Source organism: Oryctolagus cuniculus, chromosome 1, assembly GCF_051225735.1.
Source record: "Oryctolagus cuniculus isolate XC-2025 breed Fujian yellow rabbit chromosome 1, ASM5122573v1, whole genome shotgun sequence".
NCBI classification, from domain to species: domain Eukaryota; kingdom Metazoa; phylum Chordata; class Mammalia; order Lagomorpha; family Leporidae; genus Oryctolagus; species Oryctolagus cuniculus.
In genome coordinates this window covers 15963101-15986931 of record NC_142867.1, presented here as the reverse complement: position 1 = coordinate 15986931, position 23831 = coordinate 15963101, and the positions used below count along the sequence as shown (strand labels likewise).

At 38.0% G+C, this 23831-nt stretch overlaps 1 protein-coding gene across 1 annotated transcript; it reads left to right on the top strand.

Annotated features, from left to right (window-relative positions):
- Window positions 1-22886: 22886 nt before the first annotated feature.
- On the top strand, window positions 22887-23831 carry LOC100348717 (olfactory receptor 5T2-like). Its single transcript, XM_070059794.1, has one exon. It carries the CDS (start codon window positions 22902-22904, stop codon window positions 23829-23831), a length of 930 nt encoding a protein of 309 aa, XP_069915895.1. The 5' UTR covers window positions 22887-22901.

Sequence of the window (23831 nt, the reverse complement as noted above, 5' to 3'; positions counted from 1 at the left end):
TATGTTTATTGAGAGCTTGAGAGAGAAGGTAAGAAATGAACATGTGAATAGGAAAGTGTGTAGAGGCAGATATTTGTGACATTCAATGGAACAGAACATTAGCTTTAGTGATCTGGCAGAGATAAAGCTCAAATATTCTGAATTGTGTGGAATTTTAACCTGTCTTGGTGATCCTCTCTAATGATGGATAGGTCAGTACAAGATATGCATATAAGAAACATTTGAAAAACTGTGGGAAATACTTATATCCCTAACCTGTGTTCCCAGAGATTGTAATTTAATGGGAAATAAGTGTTGCTTATGGATTTTTGCAGAAAAAAATAAAGTAAAAAATAATGCTGACATGCAGCCCTATTGTGAGTTAAGTCTCAGCTTCTCCATTTCCAGCTTCCTGCTAAGGTGCCTGAGAAAGCAGCAGATGAAGGTCCAAGTACTTGGATCCTTGCCACTCACATGGGAGAAACAGGTGTAGTCCCTGGCACCTGGCTTTGGTCTGGGCAGCCCAGACTTGGCTGTTATGGGCATTCTGGTAGTGAAACAGTGGATAGAAGATTCATTCTCTCTCTCTCTCTCTCTCCCTCTCCCTTTCCCTCTCCCTCTCCCTCTCTCCCCCCTTCTCTCTCTCTCCCCCCCTCACTCCCCCCCACCCTCCTCCCTTCTCTTTGTGTCCTCTCTTTCCTCTCCTCTCATACATTCTCTGTCACTCTGTTTTCTAAATAAATAAATGACATTATTAAAAAAACTTTTAAGGACATAAAATAGGACAAAAAAAGATTACCAAATATGACACACAAAAATGAAAGTTTAAAGAATGATAATGTAATAAAAGCATCAAAACAAACCCTATGACTCTCTTAAAACACAATACTAAATTTATTTATGGACTCAATGCAATTCCAATTAAAAAAAAAACAAGCATTTTTGCAGGGATTGACAATTTAATTCTATAAATGAAAAAGAAAGAATTTAAGGAAGTCAAACACTTTCAAAAAAAAGAATAAATTAGGAATAGTCAAATAATTTCATATCAGTATTTACCAGAAACTAAAAACAATGAATAGATTTTGGTAAAGAAGACAGACTTATCAAACAACAGAATACAGTTTATAAAAATAGATTTACACATCTATGGTTAATTAACTATTTTATTTCCATAGTTTCTTCTGGCAATTTTATGTTTGAATATTTACTTTTTTTTAACTTTTATTTAATGAATATAAATTTCCAAAGTACGATTTATGGATTACAATGGCTTCCCCCCCATACCGTCCCTCCCACCCACAACCCTCCCCTTTCCCACTCCCTCTCCCCTTCCATTCACATCAAGATTCATTTTCGATTATCTTAATATACAGAAGATCAGCTTAGTATACATTAAGTAAGGATTTCAACAGTTTGCTCCCACACAGAAACATAAAGTGAAAAATAATAGATGATTTTTTTTTAATGATAATGAAATCAGATCAGACCTATTGTCATGTTTAATCCCAGTGAGAGTCAAGTTGGGAGTTGATAATTTCTTTTTTTTTTTTTTTTTTTTTTTTTACAGAAGATCAGTTTAGTATGCATTAAGTAAAGATTTCAACAGTTTGCACCCCCATAGAAACACAAAGTGAAATATATTGTTTGAGTACTCGTTATAGCATTAAATCTCAATGCACAGCACCTTAAGGACAGAGATCCTACATGAGGAGTAAGTGCACAGTGACTCCTGTTGTTGACTTTACCAATTGACACTCCTGTCTATGGCATCAGTAATCTCCCTATGCTCCAGTCATGAGTTTCCAAGGCTATGGAAGCCCTCTGAGTTCTCCGATTCTTATCTTGTTTAGACAAGGTCATAGTCAAAGTGGAGGTTCTCTCCTCCCTTCAGAGAAAGGTACCTCCTTCTTTGAAGACCTATTCTTTCCACTGGGATCTTACTCACAGAGATCTTTTGCCAGAGAGTCTTGGCTTTCCATGCCTGAAATACTCTCATGGGCTTTTCAGCCAGATCCGAATGCCTTTAGGGCTGATTCTGAGGCCAGAGTGCTATTTAGGACATCTGCCATTCTATGAGTCTGCTGAGTATCTCACTTCCCATGTTGGATCACTCTCCCCTTTATTCTATCGGTTAGTGTTAGCAGGTACTAGACTTGTTTATGTGCTCCCTTTGACTCTTAGTCCTTTCATTATGATCAATTGTGAACTGAAATTGATCACTTGGACTAGTGAGATGGCATTGGTACATGCCACCTTGATGGGATTGAATTGGAATCCCCTGGTATGTTTCTAACTCTACCATTTGGGGCAAGTCAGCTTGAGCATGTCCCAAATTATACATCTCTTCCCTCTCTTATTCCCACTCTTATGTTTAACAGGGATCACATTTCAGTTAATTTTCAACACTTAAGAATAACTGTGTATTAATTACAGAATTAAACCAGTCATATTAAGTAGAACAGACAAAAAAACTACTAAGAGGGATAATGTATTAAGTTGTTCATTAACAGTCAGGGCTATGCTGATCAAGTCACCGTTTCCCATAGTGTCCATTTCACTTCAGGAGGTTTCCTTTTTGGTGTTCAGTCAGTTGTCACCGATCAGGTAGAACATATGGTATTTGTCCCTTTGGGACTGGCTTATTTCACTCAGCATGATGTGTTCCAGATTCCTCCATTTTGTTGCAAATGACTGGATTTCATTGTTTCTTACTGTGGTATAGTATTCTAAAGAGTACATATCCCATAATTTCTTTATCCAGTCTACCGTTGATGGGCATCGTACTGGTACAGAAACAGATGGATAGACCAATGGAACAGAATTGAAACACCAGAAATCAACCCAAACATCTACAGCCTACTTATATTTGATCAAGGATCTAAAACTAATTCCTGGAGCAAGGACAGTCTATTCAATAAATGGTGCTGGGAAAATTGGATTTCCACGTGCAGAAGCATGAAGCAAGACCCCTACCTTACACCTTACACAAAAATCCACTCAACATGGATTAAAGACCTAAATCTACGACCTGACACCATCAAGTTACTAGAGAACATTGGAGAAACCCTTCAAGATATTGGCACAGGCAAAGAATTTCTGGAAAAGACCTGGGAGGCACAGGCAGTCAAAGCCAAAATCAACTATTGGGATTGCATCAAATTGAGAAGTTTCTGTACTGCAAAAGAAACAGTCAGGAGAGTGAAGAGACAACTGACAGAATGGGAAAAAATATTTGCAAACTATGCAACAGATAAAGGGTTAATAACCAGAATCTACAAAGAGATCAAGAAACTCCACAAAAACAAAACCAACAACCCACTTAAGAGATGGGCCAAGGACCTCAATAGACATTTTTCAAAAGAGGAAATCCAAATGGCCAACAGACACATGAAAAAATGTTCAAGGTCATTAGCAATCAGGGAAATGCAAATCAAAACCACAATGAGGTTTCACCTCACCCCGGTTAGAATGGCTCACATGCAGAAATCTACCAACAACAGATGCTGGCGAGGATGTGGGGAAAAAGGGACACTAACCCACTGTTGGTGGGAATGCAAACTGGTCAAGCCACTATGGAAGTCAGTCTGGAGATTCCTCAGAAACCTGAAGATAACCCTACCGTTCGACCCAGCCATCCCACTCCTTGGAATTTACCCAAAGGAATTTAAATTGGCAAACAAAAAAGTGGTCTGCACCCTAATGTTTATTGCAGCTCAATTCACAATAGCTAAGACCTGGAACCAACCTAAATGCCCATCAATTAACTATTTTTAAAGCATTTATTATTTTATTATTTAAAAATTCTGATTAACAGAATCCTGTCATAGTTTTGTAAAAAAGAAACAATTCAAGACACTGAAAGAAGATCCACCCAGCTCCTGTTTTTGCAGCCATTTGAGGAGTGAATCAGCAGATGGCCATTTCTCTGCCTCTGCTTCTTTGTAAGTCTGCCTTTAAAATTAATAAATACATATGTCTAAAAATGTTTCCTATCAGACAAAAACACCCAATAAATGATGGCAAGGATGTGAGGGGAAAAGTATGCTAATCCATTGTTATGGGAATGAAAACTAATACAATCATTATGGTAGAGAGAGATCTGAAATGGATATGACCCAGCCACATGAAATTAACTTACAGAGCCCATGCTTATTGAAGCTCAATTCAAACTAGCTAAGAAATGAGAACAACCCAGATATCCATCAATTAATGACTGGATAAAGAATATGTGGAATTTATACATTATAGAATACTATTCAGCCATAAAAATGGAATTCTGTCTTTTGCATCAAAATGAATGCAACTGGAAACCATTATGTGTAGTGAAATAATCCGGTCTCAAAAAGACAAATACCTCTTATATGTGACAGTTAATATAGAATTCCAAAAAAAGTATAGGAATAAAATGTCATTTGGGGATATGATTGCCATTTTTAGCCCTTGTTTATATCCCTTGTTTATACTGTGGCCTTCCTACTTTTACTTGTTGGAGGTTATAAATAGTGGTGACTTAAGCTTGTGAATATAGAGTGAATTAAAATTTTGTCCTTGCAAGACCTTACGAAGAGAGAATGGAAAGAAGGAAGGAGATTGAGGGTAGGATAAGCAAGGGAGTGAGAGAAGTGTGGTTGTCTTCTTGGAACTGTACTTATGGAACGCATAAAATCTGTTTTATTTATAGTAATAAAAATTTTTAAAGGGATCCCAAAAACTTTGGATGTCCTTATTCTGTAAAAAAAAAAAGCCACTACCTCATTCTTTATGCTATATGAAAAGTATTTCTCAAATTTAACCTTAGATTTTTTTTATTTTGTTTAAGGAAAACACCCTCATGAAGTTAATATTTAGATTTGGGAATGTGATAATTCTCCCCCCACATCCCTCGTATGCATACTCCTGCCTTTCTTCCACCTCCCTCCTCCTTTCCCATTCTTATTTTTTTAAAGATTTATTTATTTGAAAGTCAGAGTTACACACAGAGAGAAGGAGAGTAAGAGAGAGAGGTAGAGGCAGAGAGAGGTCTTCCATCCACTTGTTCACTCCCCAGTTTGGCCCAACGGCTGGAGCTGGGCCAATCCAAAGCCAAGAGCCAGGAGCGTCTTCTGGGTCTCTCATGTGGTTGCAGGGGCCCAAGGACTTGGGTCATCTTCCACTGCTCTCCCAAGCCACAACAGAGAGCTGGATTGGAAAAGGAATAGCTGAGACTCGAACCGAGGCCCATGCGAGATGCCAGCACTGTGGGGCAGCCACAGAGTGCTGGCCCTCCCCATTCTTATTTTCTACAGAGATCAATTTTCAATTAATTTTTGTACTTATTTACCATCTAACTAGAGATCTTACCGATTTGTATGAAGAAATAAAAAGAAGAGGACAAAACCAAACAAACAGAAAGAAAAAACGTTGTCCTCAACAGTCAAAGCAAGAGCTGTTCAAAATGATAACATCTCAAAGTGCCAGTTTCACTCCTATAGATTACATTTTAAGTATTCTTAGTTACCACAGATCAGAGAGACCATATGGCATTTGTCTTGCCACCCCACTCCTGGGAATTTAACCAAATGAAATGAAATCAATCTATGAAAGAGTTACCTGTTCCACCACGTTCATTTCAGCTCAATTTACAATAGCTAAGATATGGAATAAACCCATATATCTATCAACTTAAGACTAAAGAAGTTATGGTATATGTACACTATGGAATACTACACAGAGATTAAAAGAGAAATTCTGTCATTTGCAACAAAATGGAAGAACTGGAACAAATGGAAGCAAATATAATATATTATACTTAGTGAAAGAAGCCAATCAGATTTTAATATGAAGACTATTGCTTTAATTCTTCAAGAATAACATAGCAAAACATCTTTGTTACCATATGTTAGTCATACTTTCAAAAAAAAGATTTGATTTACATATTTGAAAGTCAGAGTTAAAGAGAGAGATGGAGAGACACAGAGACTTTTCACCTGCTGGTTCACTCACTAACTGGTTGCACCAACCAATGCTGAGGCTGGTCAAAGCCAGGAGCCAGAAGCTTCTTCGAAGTCCCCCACATGTGTGACTTGTGCTATCTTCTGCTGCTTTTCCTATGCCATTAGCAGGGAGCTGGAGCAGAAATGCAATAGCTGGAACAGGAACCAGCGTCTATAAAGGATGCTGGTATCACCACACCACAACACTGACCCCAGTCATATATTTTATACAAAACACAGAATGAGTGAACTTTCTGGGAAAAATTCTATGTTTTCACTTATTACAATTCAAATAATCTGCTTTTAGACAGACATTAATAATGGAATTAAAACACCAACTACAACTTGCAGAAAACATTTGCCAAACAAAATTTCCACAAAGATTATCCATCCAGAATGTATTAGAAACTCTCAAAACATGTTAATATGTAAACCAAAATGAAAGTAAAAGAGTAAAATGTAACCATGAACTTAGACACTTCAGCACCAAAGATATGCAATATTATATGTCAGTCAATGACAAACTGTTAGCACCATTTGTTATTGGAGAAACAAATGCAATTTAAAACCATTCAGTGATTCTTGCTAGAATGACTAACATTTCATTTTAAAGAGAAATTTGTTAGTTTATTTGAAAGTCAGCATAACAGAGAGAGAAAGAGAAAGCACTTTCTTCTACATGTCCACTCTCCAAATGTCCACAACACCAAGGTTGGCTCAGGTCAAATCCAGGAGTCGGGAACTCTATCCTAGTCTCCCAAGTGGTGGCAGAATCCCAAGTAATTGAATCACTATCCACTGCCTCCTAGATTGGAGTGGAGGTGGGAACATTGGAGGTAGAGTTCTACTCCCATATAGGAGTGCCTGGAGGATAGCCCTACCTCCATGGCTCCTTATCCACGTGGCATTTATTTTCAGCGTTTTCTTCTTTGTACAAGGATCATGTTACTGAATGGGTATGTGCTTCCTATTTCTGAATTTGTAGAGACCCAGAACAATCGTTCTGTCTTTCACAACGGGTTTCTGTCTCCTGCACATAACATGTATGAATGTGGAGACTTTTATTCATCAGCAACTCGGAAAATACAAAGGCTTTTTTCCTTATATCCAGATTAGTTTTCCTGTGATTCTTACTCTATAAATTGTTTTTTCACTCTCGCAGAGTGTTTTGAAGGTTCTAGCATTCCATGTGTTATAAGGCCCTGATAATATTTACCCAACTAATTCTGTATCTGGAACAAAACTGCTGATCTCAAGAATCTATGGTTGTTGGTTATCTTAGCCCTTAAGAAACTTTCAACAAGATAGAGACCTTAGGTCAAGTTCTACTTCAATATCGTCCCTGTCTTTTTAAGGATTATCGTTTCCTAAGTCAGAAGTCAGGCTAAATTGCCAGCAGGCTGAGCCTGCAGACCAGGACTGTGGAAGCCACACGTCTTTGGGACCAGGCTTCTTGCTTTTTTTTTATTTTATTTTAAGATTTATTTATTCTACATGAAAGTCAGAGTTACACAGAGAGAGAAGGAGAGGCAGAAAGAGAGAGAGAGAGAGAGAGGTCCTCCATCCACCAGTTCACTCCCCAGATGGCTGCAGCAGCTGGAGCTGTGCCAATCCGAAGCCAGGAGCCAGGAGCTTCTTCCAGGTCTCCCATGTGGGAACAGGGACCCAAGGACTTGGGCCATCCTCCACTGCTCTCCCTGGCCACAGCAGGGAGCTGGATTGGAAGTGAAGCAGCTTGGACTAGAACAGGCACCCATATGGGACACTGGCACTGAAAGTGGCGGCCCCTCCCACCACACCCAGGCTTCTTGCTTTCTAAGCCATAAACTTCAACCCTCAGCAGCTGTTACCTGTTCTTGCTGTCCTACTGGGTGTTCTTCCTACCTCTCCTCTAATAACATTTTTCTCAAAAAACAAAACAAAACAAAAAACACTGAATTCTGTAGTTAATGGATGTTTTTTTGCATTAAAATTTTATCTAAATATCATCTTTTACTTTCTTATGTATTCTTTCTTATTTCCTTATTTGCATTCACTAATTTGTCATTTGTAAGTTTTTATCTTTTAGCGAATATTTAGGTCAATATTCTGGATCGGTTGAGGTGATTTACAAAAAAAAAGTTTTACTTATTTATTTGAATGGAAGATTTACAAAGAGATAGGTAAAGTCAGAGAGAGAGAGAGAGGGAGAGAGAGAGAGAGAGAGAGAGATCTTCCATCTCTTCTCAAATGGCCACAACTGCCAGGGCTGGACCAGGCAGAAGCCAGGAGCTTCATCTGCATTTCCCATGTGCATGGCCGAGGCCTAGTGCATGGACCACCTTCCATTGCCTTCCCAGTGCATTAGTAGGGAGCTGGATCTGAAGTGGAGCAGGCAAAAATTGAACCAGTGCCCCTATGTGATAGCATCATTGCAGGTGACAGGTTACCCAGCTATGCCACAGTGCCAGGCCCTAAAGTGATTTTCAAAACATTTTTGTCTGCTTTCCTTTTCTCAGTTTCACTCAGTTTTCCCTTTAATACTGCTTTTGTTGTCATTCTGTTTTCTACATGATGCTTACTCACTGTGTGACCTAACAGTCTTAGTTTTCAGTACTGTAACTAAATTTGTGAGGCAGGCTCATTTATCATGGAGTGCAGTTTGCTATACCACAGTTTTGGAGATTCAAGGACATGTGGCAGCACTGGTTCCTCTCTCCTGGAGATCTCATTGGGAATTGGGTGGGGGAAGAGAAGCAAGTGCCAGAGAGAGAGGTCACATAGCCAATTAATCAGCAGAGCTACCCCATAACATCCTGCAGACATCTCCCTCAATGAGCTAAGAATTCCCAGTAAGTGTTACCTGTGAAGATTCCACACTCTTTCCAACATCATCCCACCTAGGACCAGGATTTCAAACCATGAGTCCTTAATGAACACACTCAAATGTGTTGCATCCATAACACCAGAGAAACCTTATTCTTTGCTAAATGGAGGTCCTTCCTATTATCTTTTTGTCAAAAACATTTTCTGTTATTTTGTTGCTTATTTTTGTATGTTTATTTGTCTATGTGATTCAATTTTAGAAGTGTTTTAGAAGAGATTCTCAGTTTATTTATAAGATTATAAAAATATTTTGCCAGCATTGTCTAATTTTTTTTTCAATTTTACTTTTAGTATTTCTTTTTTCTTTCTTTTTTAAGATTCTTTTTGAAAATCAGATTTACAGATTTAAATACATATACATATATATGCAAAGTATTTATCTACTCTAGGCTTCAATTCATTTGTCAGTACAATTTGTCAGTACAAAAGAAAAATACACTTTTTCTTTTGATTTATATTTATTTATTTTTGTTAATATAAAGGGAACAGATGCCATGTACTTCATAGATATAATTTTAAGGATATAATGATATCCCCTTACATCCGTCTTTCCTCCTTTCTCTCTTTTTTGTTTTCAAATTCTTCTTTTTTTAAAAAAGATTTTATGGATTTATTTGACAGGTAGATTTACAGATAGTGAGAGAGAGACAGAGAGAAAGGTCTTCCTTCTGTTGGTTCACCCCTCAAATGGTCGCTACGGCCAGCGCTGCGCTGATCCGAAGCCAGGAGCCAGGTGCTTCTTTCTGGTCTCCCATGCAGGTGCAGGCACCCAAGCACTTGGGCTATTCTCCATTGCCCTCCTGGGCCACAGCAGAGAGCTGAACTGGAAGAGGGGCAGCCGGGACTAGAACCTGGTGCCCATATGGGATGCCTGCATGCGTTTTTAAATTCTTCATGGTAAATTTTAAATTTACTATGTAATCAGAGACTGAATGTTCCACCAAATAGGGAATTCAATACGTTAAATGTAGTAGGAACACAGTTCAGCAGGAATATATATATATATATATATATATATATATATATATATGCAAGGATTACAAACAACAATTAAATCTCCAAATCTTTTACTCGCTGTTGTTTCCCACCTTGTTGTCATCAGAAACATTTGGAACACTGGTGAAAACTAAAAATCATTTTGTACCCTCCTAGCCTATCAGTGTTCAATCTCTCTAATCTAACCCTAGACAAATACACCTCTATGTGTGTGTGTGAGTGCTTGTGCATGTGTGTTTTTTAAAAAATATTTATTTATTTGAAAAGGAGAGAGAGATATCTCTGGACCTGGTTCCATCTGAAACTGCAAGCCAGGAGCTTCTTCTGGGTCTCCTACATTTGTGCAGGGGCCCAAGTAATTGAGATATGTTCTACTTCTTTCCTAGGTTCATTAGCAAGGAGCTAGATTGGAAGCAGAGCAGCTGGACTTGAACAGGTGTCCATATGAGATGCTGGTTCCCATATGAGATGCTGGTGCCTAGAGTGGCAGATTACCCAGGACACTGCCATGCTGTGCTCTTGTGTGTGTGTATTTATTAAATATCTGTGTGTTTGTGTGTGTGTGTCTGTGTGTTTAATTTCATCTGGGTAAACTATAGATTAGTTTTCACAACACACAAAATTATATGATTCATGACATCTTAGAGAGTTTTACTGTTTTATGTCTATGGAATTTTTGTAATTTTCTTATATCCTCCAATAAGGTCAAAATTTTTCAGTTCAGACATGATAAATCACAATGTGAACAGTGAAAAATGTGATGCAGGAGATAAACCGAGGTTGGGCTCCAAAATGGCAGAATAGGGAGAGAGCTCACTGATAGTCCAGGAAAAGATAGTTTAATATAAGTAGAGATACTGTGGTCTCAGGGAAGAGTTAGGGAAAAAACTTCAGAGGAAACTCTTCCGGAATTAGAGGGACATAATGGATCTCCGTGGAGGGCACAGGCACCCATGGCTCGGGAGCCCAGCTTCTAAGAAAGTTTCCACTCCGGCAATGGAAAGGGAGGTGAGGTGAAACCACGGTAGCCTGAGACACTGGCGGAAAGGTGGCAGGAAGAGGCTAGAGGGAATGCGGCTTGAAGCCCCATGGGGGAAAGTACACCAGCCTAACTAGAGGAGAGAAAAAAAATAAAAGGGACTGGTATGGACATGATTCTCTCTCTCAACTCAGCTTAGAAAGGTGAGTGAAACAATAGAGCAGGTGCCATTTTGGACATACATAACAGCTGTGCCAGCTTGGGGGTGCACCAGCCCTCAGCCAAGCAGAAAAACCTGACTCTGGTGGGGAGAAATAACAGGAGACTAAGACCCAGTGAATGTATGGAGCTTATGAACCTGGACTGTGAAAAAAAAAAAAAAAAAAACACTGAGAGTGTGTGGGAGGACTCATGGTTTGGCTGAGACGTGAGTAGTCTTGGTGGGAGACACCACAAATTTGAGCAGCCTTGGCTACCTGGCAAGAGACATTGCAGGGGAATCTGTGCTTACACTGAGGACTGCACAGACCCTTTGTGTGGTCCTTGGGACAGAGCAGATGAATATTATACCCACTGGTGCTAGTGCTCAGGCACTGATTGCCATCAAGGAGAAGAGCTCAGCTGAGTGGAATTGCTTCCCTTCTGAATAAAAGAGAGAGAGAGAGAGAGAGAGAGAGAGAGAGAGAGAGAGAGAGAGAGATTTACCACACTCTTAACTATGAAGAACTGAACAGAGCTCTCTGGCCACATCCACCACAAGCCTCTAGAGATTCACCAACAGCAGACAGTCCACTAAATCTAGAGTCATAGTATAATGAGGAAAGCTGTCACAGAAAAAAAAAAAGAAGAAACAAAAGAATATCTCCACAATGCCAAATAACAATGCAGAAACCAAGAAACAACAAGAAAGACATCATGACTCTCCCAAATAAACATGACACTCCAATACAAGATTATGAAGATGATGACATAGAAGAAATGCAAGATATGGATTTCAAAAAATTTATGATAAGAACATTTAGAAGTTATCAAAAACAAATGCACAAACTACTGAAATCCATACAGGAGAGGACAGAAAATCTCTCTTGTGAAAATGAAATCTTAAGGAGGAATCAAAATGAAATGAGGAATTTAATAGAACATGAAATTGAGATATTGAAAAGAAACCAAAATGAAGTAAAGAATTCAATAGAACAAATGAAAAACACATTTGAGAGCCTTGAAAACAGAATCAGTGAGGCAAAGAAAGAATATCAGAAGACAGAGCACAGGTAAGTATACAGTCAAACCAAAGAAAAGAGCAGGAAATTAGAAATCTAAAAAATATTGTTGGGCATCTACAGGATACTATTAAAAAGCCCAACATTCAGGTTCTAGGAGTCCCTGAAGGCAAGGATAGAAAGAAAGGATTAGAAGGCCTTTTTAGTGAGATACTTGCAGAAAACTTCCCAGGTTTGGAAAAGGAGACATCTAAGTACATGAAGCACATAGAACCCCCAATAAACATGACCAAAAGAGATCCTCACCACTACACACTATAATCAAACTCACCACAGTGAAACATAAAGAAAATATTTTAAAAAGCGCAAGAAAGAAACATCAGATTACTCTAAGAGTATCTCCAATTAGACTCACAACAGACTTATCATCAGAAACTGTATAGGCTAGGAGGGAATGGCCAGATATAGGCTAAGTACTAAGAGAAAAAAAAAATCAATGCAAGAATATTATATCCTGCAAAGCTCTCAATTGTGAATGAAGGTGAAATAAAGACCTTTTCATAGCAAACAGAAATTGAAAGAATTTGTCACCACTCATCCAGCTGTGCAAAAGATGCTTAAAGATGTGTTACACACAGAAACACAGAAACACGGCCATCAATACAAAAAAAGGTAAAAGAAGAAAATCTCCCAGTAAAAGATCACAGGAAGTTCAAAGCATATATTAAGAATCTCTTTGGAAAAATGGCAGGGCAAAGTCACTGCTTATCACTAGTCACATTGAATGTAAATGGCCTCAACTCTCCAGTTAAAAGGCACAGACTGGCTGAATGAATTAAGGAACAAAACCCATCTATTTGCTGCTTACAAGAAACACTTCTTTCCAACAAAGATGCATGAAGAATAAAAGTAAAATGTTGGAAAAAGATATTCCATGCCAACAGAAACCAAAAATAGCATCTTAATGTCAGACAAAATAAACTTTAAAACTGTTAAGGGAGACAAAGAGAGGCACTATATAATGATTAAGGGTTCAATTCAACAGGAAGATGTAACTATAATAAATGTATATGCACCTAATTACAGGGCACCGGTTTATTTAAAAGATTTGTTAAGGGACTTAAAGGGAGACTTAGACTACAATACAACAGTACTTCAATACTCCACTTTCAGCAATAGACAGATCAATCAGACAGAAGATCAAGAAGGAAACAGTAGATTTAAATAACACTATAGTCCAAATGGATCTAACAGATATCTACAGAACTTTTCATCCTACACTTAAAGAATATACATTCTTCTCATCAGTTCATGGAAACCATTCTAGGATTGATAACATACTAGGCCATAAAGCAAGTCTCAGCAAATTCAAAAGAATTGAAATCATACCATGCATCTTCTCAGACCACTGTGTAATGAAGCTGGAAATTAGAAATGCAGGAATCCCTATGCAAACACATGGAGACTGAACAACATGCTGCTGAATGAACAATGGGTCATAGAAGAAATCAAAAGAGAAATCAAAAACTTTCTGGAAGTAAATGAGGATAACAACACAACATATAAAACTTATGGGATACAGCAAAAGCAGTGTTAAGAGTAAAGTTTATAGCAATAGGTGCCTACATCAAGAAATTGGAAAAGCATCAAACAAATGAGCTATCAAAGCATCTCAAGGATCTACAAAAACTGCAGCAAACCAGACCCAAAACTAATAGGAGAAGAGAAATAATTACATTTAGAGAAGAAATCAACAGAATTGAATCCAAAAAAAGATCAGCTATACGAAGAGCTGGTTTTTTGAAAAAATAAACATAACTGATACACCATTGTGCCAACTAACCAAAAAAAGAAAAGAACCAAATCAATAAACTCAGAGATGAAAAAGGGAATGTAACAACAGACACCTCAGAAATAAAAGAGTCAGAAATTGAATCAGTAATAAAGGCCCTCCCAACAAAGAAAAGCCCAGGACCAGATGGATTCACTGCTGAATTCTACCAGACATTTAAGGAAGAGCTCACTCTAATTCTTCTCAAACTATTCAGAACAATTGAAAAAGATTGAATCCTCCCAAATTCTTTCTATGAAGCCAGCATCACCTTAAGCCCTAAGCCAGAAAAAGATGCAGCATTGAAAGAAAATTACAGACCAATATCCCTGATGAACATAGATTCAAAAATCCTCAATAAAATTCTTGCCAATAGAATGCAACAAAACATAAAAAAGATCATCCACCCAGACCAAGTGGGATTTATCCCTGGTATGCAGGGAAGTTTCAATGTTCTCAATTCAATCAATGTGATATGCCACATTAACAAACTGCAGAAGAAAACCATGTGATTTTCTCAATAGATGCAGAGAAAGCATTCGGTAAAATACAACAGCCTTTCATGATGAAAACTCTAAGCAAATTGGGCATAGAAAGAACATTCCTCAATACAATCAAAGCAATTTATGAAAAACCAATGGCCAACACCCTATAGAATGGGGAAAAGTTGGAAGCATTTCCACCGAGATCTGGTACCAGACAGGGAAGACCACTCTCACCATTGCTATCCAATATAGTACTGGAAGTTTTAGCCAGAGCCATTAGGCAAGAAAAAGAAATTAAAGGGATGCAAATTGGCAAGGAAGAAGTCAAGCTATCCCTCTTTGCAGATGATATGATTCTTTAATTAGGGGATCCAAAGAACTCTACTAAGAGACTACTGGAACTCATAGAAGTGTTTGGCAAAGTAGCAGGATATAAAATCAATGCACAAAAATCAACAGCCTTCATATACAAAGGCAATGCCATGGCTGAGGAAGCACTGCTAAGACCAATCCCATTCACAACACCTACAAAAACAATCTAATACATTGCAATAAACTCAACCAAGGATGTCAAAGATCTCCAAATGAAAATTGAAAAATCTTAAAGAAAGAAATAGAAGAGGATACCAAAAAATCGAAAAAAATCTTCCATGCTCATGGATTGGAAGAATCAATATCATCAAAATGTCCATTCTCCCAATAGCAATTTATAGGATCAATGCAATACCAATCAAAATACCAAAGACATCCTTCTCAGAAAAATGATGCTGAAATTCATATGGAGGCACATGAGACCTCGAATAGCTAAAGCAATCTTGCACAACAAAAACAAAGCCAGAGGCATCACAATACCAGATTTCAGGACATACTACAGGACAGTTATAATCAAAACAGCATGGTACTGGATCTCCACAGGCAGAAGCATGAAGCAAGACCCCTACCTTACACCTTACACAAAAATCCACTCAACATGGATTAAAGATCTAAATCTATGACCAGATACCATCAAATTATTAGAGAACATTGGAAAAACCCTGCAAGATATAGGCACAGGCAAAGACTTCTTGGAAAAGACCCCTGAGGCACAGGCAGTCAGAGCCAAAATAAACAATTGGAATTACATCAAATTGAGAAGTTTCTGTACTGCAAAAGAAAGCCAGGAAAGTGAAGAGGCAACCAACAGAATGGGAAAATATGTACAAATTATGCAACCAACAAAGTATTAATAAACAGAATCTATAAGGAGATCAAGAAACTCCACAACAACAAAATAAACAACCCACTTAAGAGATGAGCCAAGGACCTCAATAGACATTTTTCAAAAGAGGAAATCCAAATGGCCAACAGACACATGAAAAAATGTTCAGGATCACTAGCAACCAGGGAAACACAAATGAAAACCACAATGAGGTTTCACCTCACCCCGGTTAGAATGGCTCACATACAGAAATCTACCAACAACAGATGCTGGCAAGGATGTGGGGAAAAAGGGATACTAAACCACTGTTGGTGGGAATGCAAACTGGTAAAGCCACTATGGAATCTTTTTGGAGATTGCTCAGAACCTGAATATAAAGCTACTATACAACTCAGCCATCCCACTCCTTGGAATACCCAAAGGAAATTAAATTGACAAATAAAAGAGCTGTCTGCACCTCAATGTTTATTGCAGCTCAAATCACAATAGTTAAGACATGGAATCAACCTAAATGCCCATCAACCTTAGACTGGATAAAGAAATTATGGGATAGGTACTCTTTAGAATACTATAAATCAGTAAAAAAACAATGAAATCCGGTCATTTGCAACAAAATGGAGGAATCTAAGAAAACATCATGCTGAGTGAATTAAGCCAGTCCCAAATGGACAAATTTCATATGTTCTCCCTGAACAGTAATAACTGAGAACTTAAAACGGAAATCTGTTGAAATGGACACTATGAGAAATAATAACTTGATCAGCCCTTGTCCTGACTGTCGAGGAACAACTTACAATTTTATTCCTTTTTGTGTTTTTTTGTTCTATTTAATACCATTGGTTGAACTCTTTAATTAACACACAATTATTCTTAATGTTTAAATTTAACTGAAAAGTGATCCCTGTTAAATATAAGAGTGGGAATTAGTGATGGAGGAGATGTACAGTTCAGCACATGCTCACTAGGACTTACCCCTAATGGTAGAGCTAGAAACATGCCAGGGGATTCCAATTCAATCCCATCAAGGTGGCATGTACCAATGCTATTTTACTTCTTAAAGTGATCAGTTTAAGTTTATAATTGATCAAAAAGATAGGATTAAGTGCCTAAGCAATTACATAAATAAGACCAGTGTCTGCAAATAATTGATAGAATTAAAAAGGAGAGAATGATCCTACATGGGAAGCAGGATACACAGCAGACTCATAGAATGGCCAAAGCCCTAAATAGCACTCTGTCCTCAGAATCAGCCCTTATGGCATTTGGATCTGGCTAAAAAGCCCATGAGAGTTTTACAGGCATGGATAGGCAAGACATTCTGGCAAGAAAAAAAAATGACCTAAATGAAAGATCTCTGTGATTGAGATTCCCATGGAAAGAAAGGGCCATCAAAGAAGGCAGTGCCTTTCTCTGAAGGGAGGAGAGAACTTCCACTTTGAATATGCCCTTGTCCAAATAAGACTGGAGTTGGTGAACTCAAGAGGCTTCCATAGCCTTGGAAGTGCATGACAAGAACCTCGGGTGATTACTGACATCATAAATAAGAGTGTCAATTGTTAAATCAACAATAGGAGTTGCTGTGCAGCTGCTCTGCATGTAGGACTTCTGCCCTTAATATGTTGTACAAGAATTAATGGTAAAACTGTTAGGTAGGAATTCCATCAGAAATGAGCTTATGTGTGTGTGACAAAGGCCTAAGGAGATGACATCTAGGTCCAGTATCTGCATCTCAAAGTCATCCTGACAATCTTCCAGGTGCAGCCCAGTATCTGCACTTCAAATGCCCTGCCCCTTCCACTTGATAACCATCCTTCCTCTAAGGTGGGGTGATGCCAGCCAGGCTTCCCCCTGTCTGATAACACCAGGGGGAAAACTCACAAAGGAATTTTTTGTATTTACATCCAAAAGGTCCTTTGTTAGGGAGGAGGAGAAGGAGAGGGGAGGGAAAACAAGACTGATCCCCTTAAAAACCCTGGCCTAATTGTAAACTGCACGCTCAGCCCTCTGCCTCTCTGCTGAGCCTCCCACCTGGCCTGCCCTGTTGTATTCTCACCACTCAACCATTTAACCTCACTCTCCCTCAGTCTGAGCAACTGGACACTCTCTCTCAGGTTCTGTCTGAAGAGGTGCCCATCCATTCTTATGGATGTCCCTACCCTAATAAACCTTGCTATTTTGCTTTCCACTTACTCTCTGTCTCACGCCTGAATCCTTTCTTGCGTGAAGACAAGAACCCTGCCTTCTCAGGTAACAAAACTACTACTCAAACGGTACTCTATACTTTGTGTGTCTTTGTGAGTGCAGTCTGTTGAAATCTTTACTTAGTATATACTAAGTTGATCTTCTGTATATAAAGATAATTGAAAATGAGTCGGCCGGTGCCATGGCTCAATAGGCTAATCCTCTGCCTGTGGTGCCAGCACACCAGGTTCTAGTCCCTGTTGGGGTGCTAGATTCTGTCCTGGTTGCCCCTCTTCCAGGCCAGCTCTCTGCTATGGCCCAGGAGTGCAGTGGAGGATGGCCCAAGTGCTTGGGCCCTGCACCTGCATGGGAGACCAGGAGAAGCACCTGGCTCCCAGCTTCAGATCAGCATGCTGCGCCGGCTGCAGCACGCCAGGCCACAGCGGCCATTGGAGGGTGAACCAATGGAAGGAAGACCTTTCTCTCTGTCTCTCTCTTTTTCACTGTCCACTCTGCCTGTCAAAAAGAAAGAAAGAAAGAAAGAAAGAAAGAAAGAAAGAAAGAAAGAAAGAAAGAAAGAAAGAAAGAAAGAAAGAAAGAAAGAAAGAAAGAAAGAAAGAAAGAAAGAAAGAAAAAAGAAAGAAAATGAGTCATGAAGAATGAATGGAATGGGAGAGGGAGTGGGAGAAGGGATGGTTGCGGGTGGGAGGGATGTATGGGGGGAAAAGCTGCTATAATTCAAAAGTTGAACTTTGGAAATTTATATTTATTAAATGAAAGTTGAAAAGAAAAAATGTTGCCGGCGCCACCGCTCAATAGGCTAATCCTCCACCTAGCAGCACCGGCACACCGGGTTCTAGTCCCGGTCGGGGCGCCGGATTCTTTCCTGGTTGCCCCTCTTCCAGGCCAGCTCTTTGCTGTGGCCAGGGAGAAGGCGGTGGAGGATGGCCCAAGTGCTTGGGCCCTGCACCCCATGGGAGACCAGGAGAAGCACCTGGCTCTTGCCTTTAGATCAGGGTGGTGCGCAGGCCACAGCGCGCCAGCCATGGTGGCCATTGGAGGGTGAACCAACGGCAAAAAAGGAAGACTTTTCTCTCTGTCTCTCTCTCTCACTATCCACTCTGCCTGTCAAAAAAAAAAAAAAAAAAGTGATGCATTTGAATGACTGAAAATCCATCCACTAGATTCTGCAAGAAACATTTAGTGATTTTGCATTACTGTAGTTTAGCACATTTATTGATTTGTTGTAATATGAAAGGATTTGTATTGCTAGAGTGAGAAAACTGGACTTCAGGAAAAGCAAATTATAGCCCTAAGTCTAGAGGTTAAATGCATTACCTAATACTATAAGATTTCTTATATAATATTAAAAGATTTTAAAATTTGTTCTCATCATCATTTTAAATCAGATGCTAAAGATTTTTTATTCTAAAAGAGTCAGTATATAGTGTCTTTCTCCTGAGCTATTTATTCAGAAATCTTCACATTGCTGTTTTGAATGAGACAATAATTAGATTACATTCCCCTTGGATTACCTCCTGTGGGTTTCATCAACAATCAAGTAAGTGAATATAAACAATCACAGGGAACCATATTTGTAATGCAAATAGACCTGCACTTGCTGTTTCACTGGTAAGAAATAATTCTGTGTCATTTATGAATATTTTAAAAGGCCTAATACTTGAAAGATCAAATTTTTAGTTTGTACCAAATTTTTCACTGTTAAGCATACAACATTAAAAATATTAATTCTTGCTTGTTGCATAGGGGAATAGGATATATGTGCGAAAATCTGATTTATACAAAATTTTACCAAAAATTGATAACCAAGACTTCTTGAAAAGCAATAAAGAAAAAGAGAATATTGAATTCATTTTCATAAAGATAAGCAAGAATGCATTTGACCTTTTTAACCATTAGGAGTTTTTATTTTTATATTTTTCAGAAATTGGTAATTTTTACATTTGTTTTGCTGGCTATGTAATATACAAGCTGTTTTGGATTACTGATTATTTCTAAATTTTCTCTAGCCTGAAAGATTTTTTTAAAACTTCAAATATATCAGACATCAAGAGTGCTTTATTTTACTTGGGATGGGAAATGTGTGGGGTGTTACTTGCAAAATGAACCTATGTTCTAATAGCAGGTAGTGTAACACTTTAAAAGAATCATTATGGCAAGGAGATGGGAGAGATGAGGCACAGAATCATGAGATTCAATCATGCCTCTGGCACAAATTAGCTGTGAATGACTACCAAGACACACTAAAGTAATGCACATAAACATCTGTTCCTCTAGCAAGGGTTTTAACAGGTGGCTGCTATTGCTTTCCTCATTGTTTGCAAATTTTGTGCTTCAATATCAAACCCAGGATATTTATTGTTTCTTTCCTGCAGTAAAAAGTGTGTTCATAAATGTAGCTTTGCATTAATTTTTTTTAAAGATTTATTTTTATTATTTGAAAGTCAGAGTTACACAGAGGAAGGAGAGGCAGAGAGAGAGAGAGAGAGAAAGAGAGAGGGAGAGAGGTCTTCCATCTGATAGTTCACTCCCCAAATGGCCGCCATGGCCAGAGCTGCGCCAATCTGAAGCCAGGAGCCAGGAGCTTCTTCCAGTTCTCCCACGTGGGTGCAGGGGCCTGAGGACTTGGGCCATCTTCCCCTGCTTTCCTAGGCCATAGCAGAGAGCTGGATTGAAAGTGGAGCAACCGGGACTCGAACCGCTGCCCATATGGGATGCCAGCGCTTCAGGCCAGGGCGTTAACCCACTTCGCCACAGCGCCGGCCCCAACTTTGCATTAATTTTAAAAGTTAAATTTTTGAAGAATCATATCCGACTTCACTTTATAACTGAGTTTTTTCAATGTGTGCTAATAGCCAAATCTAGGATGACTCCTCTTTTAGGATCTAGTAGCAATGATAGTTTAAGAGGAATTTAATTGAAGTGCTTAATAGTGTAGTATTTTAAAATTCATTAACTCAAAGCAAAATAAAAGCCAGTATAATGTAACAAACGGAATTATGGTAATCTGTGTGTGTTTGATATCAATAAATCACAAAAGTTATAAAACCTTTTTGTACTTTAAAGAATAATGCATGTGACAAAAATAATAAAAAGGAATATCATGATCTGAATATTAAATTCAGAATTCACTTAAATAAATCCTATAGAAAAACATGTGAAAATATGTTAACAATTACCAAATAAATATAGTACCTGTAGCTAAATAAGGATATCCTTGACTCAAGGTTTTGTTCATAAGATTTTTCAACTAGGTGAACTAATATTTGCTATTTTATAAAAATGGTTCTTTTTGTATTAATGTCATATTAAAATGAGAATTGAGGAAAAATACAAAATATAAAAATGAATAAATACACATGATGCCAAGGTTTATATATAGTCACATCTAATTTATAATAAAATATTACATATCAAAAGAAATGTGCATTTCTTTGTTTCACACATTTCATTAACCTACCTGGCTATTCCATTGTTCAGCTTAGTCATTCAAATGTATTGGTATTTTGAAGAGGAGTAAATTTTGGAAAGATAGTCTAATATTGCATAATATTTTTAATCATGAGAGTGGATGATAAACAACTTCAAGATTGCAATTTCTATGTTACTCATATTGAACCGGATATGCCTTTGAACTGTTGGCAAAAATTGTATTGGGCCTGAACTAGGTTTTGTGTCATTTAACAGTATTGCAATGTAGGCAGATTTCATCACATACACCAAAATTGCATTTATGGTTTTTGATTCTGCTTCTAACTCCTATATACAAACTGACTTTGGTTAAGCAGCAGATGTGGGGAGTTATCTGGGCCATATACAGCCCTCAGAATCGTTCTTTCTGGCCAAGTCAAGGAAACTGCAGGTGGGACTTGAAATTCAATAATATGATTGGCAGGTGAGAAAGGTTCTCAAGAAAATAACACCTAAAGAGTAATTAATTCTAGTCACAGTTTTTTCAATAAATAGATTTTCCATGAACTTTTTGAAGATTCTTGTATGTATGAATTTCAGTTATTTTGGAATCTGTCCAGTAACTAGTGCTGTATTATGGACTAATAATAGAAACTTTGTATTCACATACAAGTCACTTCTAGACTAGTAATGTGCTTAAGCATGACACAAACCAGGAAATATTTTTTCTAATGGTTCCTCCATTTATTCTCCCAATTAAATATAAAATATTAGCATGTATGTCTCACTCAAAGGTGATTTTATAACTACATATAAAGATATTGCATTTTAATTTTTAATTGTAATTCTCAGTTAATATTTTTAAATGTCATTTTAGCGACTCAACAGTCAGTGATACCTAAACACATGTAACACTTTAAAAGGAAAAAAAATACATCATATAGTTTTTCAGAAAAATCTATCAATTTTCATCATTTTGAGGGACTAGAAAAACAAATGGATTATCAAATGCTTAGATTATAAGATTAATGAAAAGGATAAAAGAGCAACACAGATTTGAAGAACATTTTAATTAACTATCAACTCCTCCCCCATGCCATACCATGATTAGTAGTTTCATTCAGTCAATTCCCATAAGACCTAAAGAAGCTAAAAATTGCTTTAGAGAATTGCCTATGTTTCAATACAGGGAACTAAAACCCTGTAGTCAGCGTTTTCGATATTTTAAATTATTTTAAAAAGTCAATTATACTGACATACCTCATCCTTCAATATTTACTAAACTCTTGTCAATGAAATGTTTTTTTCCCCTATTCTACAGCTGGTTATAATGGTGTAAATTTTTTTTATAAAATTGCTGAAAGACCTGGAATTCTGAATTTTTATTTCCTGCATCTATTGATACACCACCTTGCATATTTGGATGCAAAGAGGAACTTATTTAGAAGATCACTTGTTGTTTCAACATGATTTAATATGAAAATATCTAACACTAGATTTCTAAATTAAGCAGTTGGAGTGATGATTGTACAAATGGTGTGAACTCAGCAGTATCTTCCTCTTCATAATGCAGTGAGTTGCACTAAACTTTGACCAAGTGGACATTGTCTCCTAATTGACTACTTGGACTTTATGCATTGTCAAGCAATAACACAAAGACACAGCAGATGTTTTCATGGTCACAATATTGTTCATTATTTTCCTAATATTATGATTTTAATTGTATGTAGTTTGTCAACTTTGTCCTCTAAGATTTCAGCATGAGGAATAACACTGAAGTCACCATGTTTGTACTAAAGGGCTTCACAGACAATCCTGAACTTCAGATCATCTTTTTCTTCCTGTTTCTAGCAATCTACCTCTTCACACTCTTGGGGAATTTAGGATTGATTGTGTCAGTCATTGGGGATTCTCGGCTCCACAACCCCATGTACTATTTCTTGAGTGTGTTGTCTTCTGTGGATGCTGGATTTTCCTCAGTCATTACCCCAAATATGATAATAGATTTAATGTCAAAGAATAAAGTCATTTCATTCTTTGGTTGTGCAACACAAATGTTTCTTGCTGTCACCTTTGGGACCACAGAATGTTTTCTTTTGGCTTCCATGGCATATGACCGCTACGTAGCCATCTACAACCCACTTCTGTACTCTGTGAACATGTCACCCAGAGTCTATGTGCCACTCATCGTTGCTTCCTATTTTGGTGGCATTTTGCATGCAACAATCCACACAGTGGCCACATTTAGTCTGTCCTTCTGTGCCTCCAATGAGATTAGTCATTTCTTCTGTGACATCCCTCCACTCCTTGCAATTTCCTGCTCTGACACCCACACAAACGAGCTTCTCCTCTTCTACTTTGTGGGCTCCATTGAGGTCCTCACTATTCTGATTGTCCTGATCTCCTATGGGTTCATTCTGTTGGCCATTCTGAAGATCCAATCTGTTGAGGGGAGACAAAAAGTCTTCTCTACATGTGGTTCTCACCTGACTGGAGTGTCCATTTATCATGGAACAATCCTCTTCATGTATGTGAGACCAAGTTCCAGTTACGCTTTGGATCATGACATGATAGTCTCAACATGTTATGCCATTGTGATTCCCATGTTGAATCCCATCATCTACAGTTTGAGAAATAAAGATGTGAAAGAGGCCATGAAAAGAGTGTTTGGGAAAAATTGGTGTAGATAA